Source organism: Myotis lucifugus, unplaced genomic scaffold (assembly GCF_000147115.1).
Source record: "Myotis lucifugus unplaced genomic scaffold, Myoluc2.0 scaffold_3541, whole genome shotgun sequence".
NCBI lineage: Eukaryota > Metazoa > Chordata > Mammalia > Chiroptera > Vespertilionidae > Myotis > Myotis lucifugus.
The window spans coordinates 4,623-15,087 of record NW_005874589.1 but is presented as its reverse complement, the minus strand read 5'-3'; the positions used below and the strand labels follow the sequence as shown (position 1 = coordinate 15,087).

Here is a 10,465-nt window from a genome sequence, read left to right as displayed (position 1 = left end):
AGTTTTAACCATCATCCGAAAGCAAGAGAAATACCTCTCTTTTTGTTGGAGCTTCATTTATAGCTACAGGGTGGGGGTGGGGGGGAGAGGGGCAGAGGGAAGAGGAGGAGGTATTCCAGGGCAGAGGGACTTATTGAGCTCCTGGTGTGCTCGGTCACAGAGTCCTGAGGTGTCCACCCTGGGAGTGGCCACCCTGTTCTACCTTCCCCGATATCAGGGGTGTGGCTATGGGATGTGCGAGTGCTTTCGAATTTTGGTCATGTGTCCTTTCTATTTTTTCTACAATGTGCATGTTTTACCTGTGAAATTAAAAAAAAGAAGTATTTTATATTGTTACTCAACATGGATTGGAAATGATTGTGGAATATATGCTGAGACGAAAACCTCCTTTACCATTATTTTCCAGGGAAAATTCTTCAAAGGAGATGGACAATGACGAGCATGCATTCCAGGATCAGAAATCTATGTCCCTTGTGTGGGGAGTGACCCAAAGAGACTGCACTAACTGGATCACTGGAGACGAGCTGTTTTATTTGCTTTTCATGCCTGTGATCAGAAAGCAGCAAACGTTTACCAAGAACTGAGGCTTCCATAACAGTTACACCAGATGCACCCACAACAGGGGTGTTCGTGTATATTTTCAAAACGGAATTTTCTCTCCCTTTGAATCAATGAGCTTGGGATAGGAAATTTCTCTTCCTTATAAGTTACATGAATGACTGAAATATATTTTTCCATTTGGAGGAAACAATATCTACCAAGCAGCAAACCGGCAAAATTGCTTTACTATGGCATGTTTTGATGGAGAGGAATTTGGAAAAAAATCTAAATATAGCAGATGTACTCGATTTGAAACTCGAGCACCATATTAAGCCTTCCTCTGCAGTTAACTAAAATTGATCTCTCTAACAAGAGCTAAAAATAGCAGGTGGAAAACAGGGAACAGACAATGACTTTTCATATCTCTCCCCCAGGCCTTTCCAGTGACAATGGACGTGACCTTCGGGAGCCATCCTAGAGAGCAGAACAAGGGCTGGCATTTCACATCCCACCTCCCGCCTACCACCCGCTCGCTGCAGCGACAGCTCTATTTTGCCATTTTTGCTGATTGGTGTAGATAAGCTTCTTTTGCTGGGCTGGGTTTTCGTTTTCCATATTTTGTTTTACATTCAAAAAGAACACAGCACTAGACTCTCTCTGGGGTCAGGAACAATGGGTATTAGACAATAAACCAAAAGAAGTATTCGATCCACTCTCCCACTGGTCAAAGTCCATCTTATTTTGCCCAGGTCATTGTTAAATGACTGGCTTCTCTAAATTCCCCAGGGGGACTAATACCAATGCAGAAAGCTTCTGTTTTATAGAGGTGATGGCTGTCCTTTCTACAGAGCAGAAGAAGGCAAATTCTGATCCCTGTGTCCCTCTGTACAAGAGATGAAAACAGCCAGCGGGTGCAGTGGGTGTGTTTTTTTGAGGGGGCGAGACGGGAGGCAGTAAGCAGAGCACTGAAATGTGGAGGAACCAAGCGTGTAAACTTTTTTGTATTTTTAAAATTTCCTTTGCCAACAATCTTGACTTTCTTCTGGAGAAATTAATTTTACTCTTCAAGAGATCTCTCTGGTTTCTCAAAACTGTTTACTCTCCAGGGCCGGGGTAGTGTCTTGATCAATCCTTTCTGCTGCTTGCCAGTGGCAGAGGAACATGTTTTAACCTACCAGCTGTGCAGCCTCGGGCAAGTTACTCAACCACTCTGTGCCTCATATTCCCCAGCTGAATAAATGAGGCAAATAACAATGCTTGTCTCATAGAGTTGCAGTGAGCATTAAATGCAATAATGTGTTTAGAACAGGGCCTGACACCCAGCAAGCCCTCTATAGAAGTTTTAGTCATTGTTGCTATTTATTTTTTTTCCCTAATTCCTCTATGTTTATTTACTTCCTGGATCAAAAACAGAACATGCAGTCATGGGGACACTGATTAAGAACGTTTCAAACTATGTTCTTATATTTCCCAGAATGCAAACTTGTCCTCTCTGTGTTAAACAGAACTCGGATGCCTCGTCAGTGTTAGGTGGCCCCAGTCTCATGTTGTAACATTCCGTGAAGGGTTTCAAAGGCACCCACAGGTTTGGGTGGATAAGGACTCCTTGGAGATTGCACTGTCCTCTCCATACTTGTTTTGAGAGCCTCGCTAGAAGTTGTGGGGTGGGCAGTTAGACAGACAGGAGCAGAGCAAGGGTGATGGGCCAGGCACAGAAGGTCTCCAGGGTGGAAAGCCCCAGGTGCCCAGCAAAGGATAGTCACCTCCAGAGTGACCTTTCCTCCCCGAGCATATCGCTGGTCACGAGGTTTGGACCCCCTGACCTTTCCTCCCTAGAGATAACATCTAGGCCTCAGTTATATTTCAGCTCCAGACCCAGAAAAGCAACAAAACCAGGTAAGTGACCCCACAGCTGACCTCAGGATCAGCTACACTGTATAATGACCCCCTGGCCTGGTGCCGACCAATCAATCAGTGGAGACCTAGACCCTGAAAGGACACACTGCAAAGCCGCTGAATATTCTAGCGCAGTGATGGCGAACCTTTTGAGCTTGGCTTGTCAGCATTTTGAAAAACCCTAACTTAACTCTGGTGCCGTGTCACATATAGAAATTTTTTGATATTTGCAACCATAGTAAAACAAAGACTTATATTTTTGATATTTATTTTATATATTTAAATGCCATTTAACAAAGAAAAATCAACCAAAACAATGAGTTCGTGTGTCACCTCTGACACGCGTGTCATAGGTTCACCATCGCTGTTCTAGTGAGATCTTCCCCTGGGACCGCCCTTAAAATCTCCAAAATTAAAACCCTTAGGACTGAGGACCCAGAGCGCTCTTCCTCCATGGAGCACACAGGAGCCTTTCCCTTCTCTCTCTCTCCCCGCACTTCCTCACTCCCTTTGCCTCTATACTTATATCCTAAATCCATATTTCACTTCCTTTGCCTCTATACCTGTTTCCTAAGTCCATTTCTTCTGGAGTTACTTCTACCTCTGTGATTTTATAAATAAATATTCTCTCATAGATTGAGTCTTGGCTCTGAATTCTTTCTTAGCCTGAACTCAAGTACCAAGGTTGCTGAACCCAGGTCCAGTCTGACCTCACGGTCTCAAGCCTGGTGCCCCTTCAGCTGCCTACCACAGTTCCAGGAAATTCTGGACCAGGGTCACCAGAGTTCCTTCCTTAAAGAATAGGGGCGCAGTCTTGCCCCTGCTTGTCGGAGCTGAGTCCTGTGTCCTCATCCTCACTTTTCTCCTCCATGAAACGGTCTTACGAATGCACGTCATTGCCTGCCTTGGGCAGCGTGACAAGTCACAGCTCCCACAAGCCAGCCGGTTTGCTGAAGTGATCCGGAGCGTGAGTGCCGTCTAGACCTGGATCCCAGCCCCAGGATGCTCTGTCTTCAGACTTACTTTTCATCAGGCCTACCAATTTAGCACTATTAGTCATTCCTCTGAAGCAGAAGCAAAACTCCACTCCTTCGATCATTTGAGTTGCTTTTCTCTGCTCTCATTCTAATTTGTTTCTGCATTCCTGGAACAGAGGTAGCCATCCCTTAACACGGAGTGAGTTATAACTTGTTACTGAAATGATTCTGCCAAAGGATTAAAAATGAATTTTACTAAATCATATTTTTTTAAAAAATGGAAACGCTAGAAGTCCTCTCGTTGAAGAAAACATTAATTTAGTGCTGCCTGGCTCAGTTTTGCTACAGCCGGAAGGAAGCAACACTTTGCCAGTGAAGAAACTATCTCTAGGCAGGCTAATCGCTCTGTCTATTCACTCATTCTATATTTATTGAGCACCTACTGTGTGCAAGGTGTCATCAGGCGCCAGGAATACCAAAATGAGTACAACAGACATTTTCCCCTCAAAAAGTAGGGAAGACAGTAAGTGAAATAATGGAAAATTACCATAAAGAAAAGTGAGCATTTGTGCAAAGTGCCATGAGGAGACTGAAGGAGCAAGTCCTCACGTTGGCCCCTCACAGGGGAGGGGACAGCAGAGATGTGGGTGGGGAGGATGCAGGGTGTGGCCCTGCTCTCTCATCATTGCAGCTAAAACAGCTGCCAGAGGCCCAGGCCTCTAATAGAACTCTGTGATGTTTTCAACTCCATTGCTGGACACAAATCATTCATCTGTGTCGGGTGAAGGAGCTTCAAGGACACAGGGAAAGGACAAATGGAAATGAAATGAAAAGAAATAGCCTTAGATTGCCTTCAAGGAGAGAAAGCTATGCCAGGGAATACATCCAAATTACAGCTGTTCTGTGGCCCCCGGGATCAGTCATCCTTAGAAAGCAGGAGGCCCGCCAGATTTGCTCTTGCACACGTAGTGCACAGGGCTTCATTTGCACACGTACCAGGCCCTGGGTTAGGCTTTCTGGAAGTGGCAGTGTTGTTACCAATGCCTGTCAATGCAGGGTCAGGATAAACGTTTTGCCCGTGTCAGAGCAGAGTAGGCCTAACGTCCCCCGAGGCAGCCAGTGTGCGTACTAGCCCCTGGGATCTGGCCAAGTGGGGAGTGAGAAGAGCTGAGTTTGACATTAGCCTCTGCCACCACCCAGCTGTGTCACTCGATGAGTTCGTTCACCTTTCTGCAGCTCAGTGTTCTGATCTATAAGGTGGGGATAGCCATCCTTCCTATCTCTGCTCACTGCTCAGCCGGGCACGTCAGAAGGTAGACAGTATGCTCAGCTGGGTAAGGAAAGGCGAGGCTCACTGCTTAGCAGCACAATTAATGCATTTATAACATTGTTGGTAGGTTATTCACAACTTTAGAAAGAACCTCCTTTTTCCTTCTACCCCTTAAGACCATTTTATTCTTCCTCCTGCCTCCTCCGTGCCAGGCTCTGGGGGTAGCCCTTCTGAGGTGGAATTCCCTCTCCACCCGTCCCTTCTGCCTCCATCACGCTAGTCCCAGGGAGTGCCCTCCAGACCTGGACTCAGCTCCGTTAGCCATGAGGGCGCCTGAGACTCACCCTGATCTTGTCTTTGCATCAGGCTTCGTGAACATGAACTGCATATGAATTTTCTGTCTTGTGCTGGATGAAAAATGATTTGATTTATTGAAATACCAGCTCCAAGTGAGTGGACAAGACGCCCCTGGGATCTGCTGGTCAGAAAGTCTGACTTGAGGCCTGGCTGGTGGGGCTCCGTTGGTTGAGTGTCATCCCATGTACCAACGGTCACCAGTGTGATTCGGTTTGATTCCTGGTCAGGGCACATGCCCGGATTTTGGGCTCCATCCTCAGTAGAGGGTGTGCAGGGGGCACCTGATTGATGTTTCTCTCTCTTCCTCTCTCTCTAAAAATCAATAAAAAAATATTCTTTTAAAAGAAAGTGGGACTTGACCTGGGGCTCCTTTGCAAAGAGAGACACAGGAAGAGCCTGTGGGGGAAGCCTTGTCATTGACAAGTCACTTCTTCCCCTCTCTGGGCCTCTGGGTCCCTCTTGTAAAATGCAAGTTGGCCGGGTGATTCCTATGTCCTCTAGCCAAGACCTCAGTGATTCTATGAAGACCTCCGTGTGTGGACATTCAAATCAACTGCACAAAGTGTTCAAATGTGTTCTTGTCTAAACCTATGCATGAGTCACACAGGCAGCTCCAAGGACCTCGGCTCTGATCGGTCCATTTTGGGGGTGTGCTCGCCTGCCTCTGCAGTGTCCTGAATCGCTGTGAGAAGCGGCTCCATGAGGCTTGACCTGGGCAGACTCAACATCTACACTTGACATTACATAGATGACAGGCAGGCCTCTCTTTGGATGGGGCGTGCATGATCTCAGGGTTCTGTATGCAGAAAGTCTGTACGTGAACTAGACTTTCCAGGGAATCCCATTTCACAGACACCTCCCTGATTATTACACCACTTCTTTCATCAGCCCGTCTCAGACACCCACGGCTTCTCACAGCGCCTCTCTGAGGGAAACCGATGGCCACGTTAAAGGCTCCAGAAGCGGAGTGACTTGATGGTGATTTCAAAGAAACCCCCAAGGGGCTTGCTCTGAGAGTCCCATAAATTTCAGGCCACACAGGGGACAGCCAGCAATTCTCTTGCAGGGAGTGCTTATTAATCAGATTAGCCTCATCCTAGTCTGAGGTCCTGTGGGTGACCCGCTCTTCCTGCTCTGCGTGGGAATTTTCTGGTTTCAGCACTGAGAGCTCCCAAGAACTCCTTGGTCCTGGGCACACCAGGATAGCAGGTCGCTCTAGGACCCACGTTTCTCAAAACTCAGTGTATGTGTGATGATTAAACCTGCCGATTTCTGGGGTGAGTGACTCTGGTCCAAATGTTTTCCTGACCACACCAAGGAATGCTGGTAAGAACTTATACATTTACCAGCCCTGACATTTGGCATTTGGCTACCAGTGGTGTTTGAGCTCATCCACACATCAGAATCACCTGGAAACTTTTAAAAAATACTAATACTTGGACTTGATCCAAATCAATGAAATGAGATTATCTTGGGGTACAGTAAGGGCTTTGGGATTATATTTTGAAAGCCCCCTATCCCACTGGGAGAACTACGGTAAGTGGAGCAGACGCAATGGCCATTGCCTCCCTCGGGATCCAGTGTCTAAAACCTCAGCTACCACCTGGTGGCAGCCCCTCCACCATGTCCTCTCCTGCTATAATACAGGAAACACACTTTGGAGTGCAAGATGGCAGTATCTGCTGAAATTGAAGACAATATTACTTCTAGGTATAAAACATAAAGAAACTTTCAGAAAAGTGGATAGGAGGTATGTACAAGAATGTTAATAGTAGATTCAATTGCAATGTCCATCAACCAGAGAATGGATGCATGAAGCGCGATGGTCTATTCACCCAACGGGATACCATACTGCAGTGAAAATGAGTGAATCCAAGAAACATATACCAACATTGGAACAAAGTGGCCATAAGACGTTTCTAAAGTGTGAGGCTACTGTGACCAACTTCTTGACTTGGAAGCTTTGCTTCGGCAGGCAGACTGTCTTGTACCTGAGGGTTCCTGGGCACACCTGTGACAGCAATAAAAAGGGCTGCACAGCAGAGAAGCCTCATGCCCACTGCTAGAGCTCAGGTTGCTTGTTCTGAGGAAATAACTTCATAATCCTGTAAGAATTAAGTAGCCTTTTCAATCTTAAACTATCTGCATTGCAATCAAGAAGTCACGTAGACATTTTAGAACTGGCTCCTGAGTTGCTCTTAAACAACTACACAGTCTGATGTTTCATCCTCATCCATCATCCATCATCCCTCCCACTGTCCACACAGAGCAATACATCCATTACAAATGCAGATGTGACCATGGGCCCGGGATCTCAAGGTGGTTCATCTTGTTTAGCTTTCCCAGGTTGCTGACACATGTATATATTTAAAAGGCCCACAGAGCTCACCTGGTCCAAGTTTGGCCACGGCGTAGAGGAGGTCGTAGTTGAGGACTGGTGTGGCATCGCTGATGGGCTGCCAGCCAACGGGAGGAGATGCAGGGGGTGAGATGAGAAACTGTTTGGCGGGCTGTGGTGGAGCCAAATGCAGTTTGTCTCCGTCTGTTTCTGGAGTCTGAACCTTTCAAACAGAGTAGAAATGAAGACACATGATTCACCATGGCTCAGAGGTGCCACACTGGTCTCACTTTTAGCTTAATAATTACTCCTTACCACACACCATGTGCTCAATCATCTTATCTCACCCTTAAAACAGCGGATCTCAACCTTTACTGTGCATCAGAATTACCGGGAAAGTTTACTAAAATATGCATTGCGGAGTCCTGGAGTTTCTGACTCAGTAGATCTGGGTGGGGCCCAAGGATTTCATTGCTAACACGTTCCCAGATGATGCTAATGAAGCTGGTCCCCACATCTTGCCTCCTTCCTTCTTCCTTTTAACTGAGGTGAAATTCACATAATATGAAATTAACCATTTTGAAGTAAACAATTCAGTGGCATTCAATATATTCCCAATGTTTGCAACCACCACTTCTATCTCTGGAAAAAAAAATCTTCATCACCACAGAGGAAAACCTAAACCTAGAATCAATAAACAGTTGCTGCCATTTTTATCTCCAGTCAGAGCGTGGCAAGCACCAATATGATTTCTACCTCTGTGGCTTTACCTATTTTGACCATTACGTATAAATGGAATAATGTGACCTTTTGTGCCTGGCTTCTTTCATTAAGCATAATGTTTTAAAAGTTCATCCGTGTGTAGCATGTATCACTATCTCATTCATTTTTATGGTTGAATAATATCCCACTGAATGAATAGACCACAGTTTGTTTACCTGTTCACTTAATGATGCACATTTGGGTTGTTCCTACTTTTTGGCTAATGCTGCTATGAACATATGTGTACATGCATTTATTTCAGACCAATTTTCAATATTTTTCTATATATACCTAGCAGAGGAATTGCTGGGTCAGATGGTAACTGTATGTTTAGCTTTTTGAAGAAACAAGTGGGGTTTTACAGATGGAGAGACTGAGGTTTCTACAAGTCATACATGTTATTAGCAGTGTGGGATTTGAGCATGGGTCTGAGGCCAAACTCTAAGTCCTTTTTTTTGTTTTTATTTTATTTTATTGTAAGAACAATTAACATGAGATCTAACCTCTTAATGAATTTCTAACTGGCTATTTTCAAAACACAAAAGACAACAAGTATTAGAAAGAAATCTTTATATGCTGTTGGTGATTCCTCAAAAAATTAAAAATAGAACCACAATATGATCCAGAAATTCTACTTCTGGGTATTTATCCGAAAGAATTAAAGTCAGGCTCTTGAAAAGATATTAGCGCTCCCCATGTTGATTGCCACACTATTCACAATAGCCAAGACATGGAAACCACATAAATGTCCTTTGATAGATGAATGGAGAAAGGAAATGTGGCATATACATAACACGAAATACTCTTCAGCCCTGAAAAAGAAGCGAAGTATGTTCTTTTCACGGTAACATCTTTGTAGAGTCCAATTTTGGAAACAATGTTTACTGACCAATAAGAGATAGATAAAGATTATCTACTGATGGAACATGATGGACATTGGTTTTGTATTGCGAGGACACTGTGTGCATTGCCAAGAATTACCCATCTATTTTTGGAAGAGTCAGAATTTACTTTGGGTTAAATAAAACACAAAATTAATTCCCATATGTTTGTAAACTTTTATTATGAATGTGAATCACTGAAAAGGTATATAGTCCACTAAAACAGTCATATAACTTAAGTTTTAAATATAATCTTGCCAGGAAGGTTAGGAGTAGTTGTGATTAGAGCATTCTTTACAACTATTACTTGGCATTTATTATGCATTTACCAAATTTTAGGCACTTCTATACCCAATAATTCATTTAATTCTATAATAGCACTATGGGTATATATCATCACCTCCACTTATAGCTGAGGAAACGGAGACCCAGTCAAGTTATGTAACTTATGCAGGTTGAAGCCCAGCTGTCAGTCCTCAGAGCCCGCTTCTGAACCTCTATGCCAGGGGTCCTCAAACTACGGCCCGCAGGCCACATGCAAATACAAATATTGTATTTGTTCCCATTTTGTTTTTTTACTTCAAAATAAGATATGTGCAGTGTGCATAGGAATTTGTTCATAGTTTTTTTTTTAAACTATAGTCCGGCCCTCCAACGGTCTGAGGGACAGCTGTTTAAAAAGTTTGAGGACCCCTGCTATGCTGCCCTGTGACACAGGTTTAGTTCTCAGTGGACTAAGTATAGACTGCAAACCAATGTGAAAATAGAAAAGAGCTCCATTTACATTTTGAAAAAGGCAGACAATAATGTAAGGCAAAAGGGTTACTTTTGGTAAGAATTACCTGTGCAAAGTAGAGTTTTAATTTTTTCCCTCTGAACTGGGTTTCATGAAGCTCTATCCTGGCTCGGGCTGCAGATTTGGGATTGCTGAAGTTTATTCGGACACGTCGGAAACTCTTAAATAGCTGGAACGTCACGCAGTCATCATAAGTCCTGAACAGACCCTCAAATTTTTCCTGATCGAAACAAGCACAGAGAAACATCCATTGGTCATGTATCTTCCATGATGCCTGAGCTGACAAAAACAAATAGCTAAGTAAATGAACAGGCTGTTCCCAGCATAAAATTCAAACAGATTACTGGCCATGTTGTTTTTGTTTGTTTTCATCTGTCAGTCTGTTACCAGGTGCTAAACACATCTGTGGATTCAGTCAAAGGATCCATAACCTGGCTCCAGGGATCCAGAGAATATAAGTGAATGGGGTTTATAGTGCATGAAAAACCTGAAAATTATGCAAAATATTCAGTAAGTTTCTGTGCACTTGTGTTTCTTCCTCGAGTGAGAGATCAGAGCTGCCCCAAGATTCTCAAAGAAGTCCATTATCTCCAAAATATTAGAGCTACTGAGTAAAGTAAGTGGCAGACATTGGTAGTGATTATTGAT

At 44.1% G+C, this 10,465-nt stretch overlaps 1 protein-coding gene across 1 annotated transcript; it reads right to left on the bottom strand.

Moving 5' to 3' along the window:
* Positions 1 to 5,027: 5,027 nt before the first annotated feature.
* On the bottom strand, positions 5,028 to 10,037 carry LOC102433258 (calcipressin-2; the record flags this gene model as incomplete). The annotated part of the gene is made up of 3 exons (XM_006108784.2): positions 5,028 to 5,090; positions 7,430 to 7,601; positions 9,864 to 10,037. Coding segments are annotated over 3 exons (409 nt in total), but the record flags the coding sequence as incomplete, so codon positions are not given.
* Positions 10,038 to 10,465: the final 428 nt, after the last annotated feature.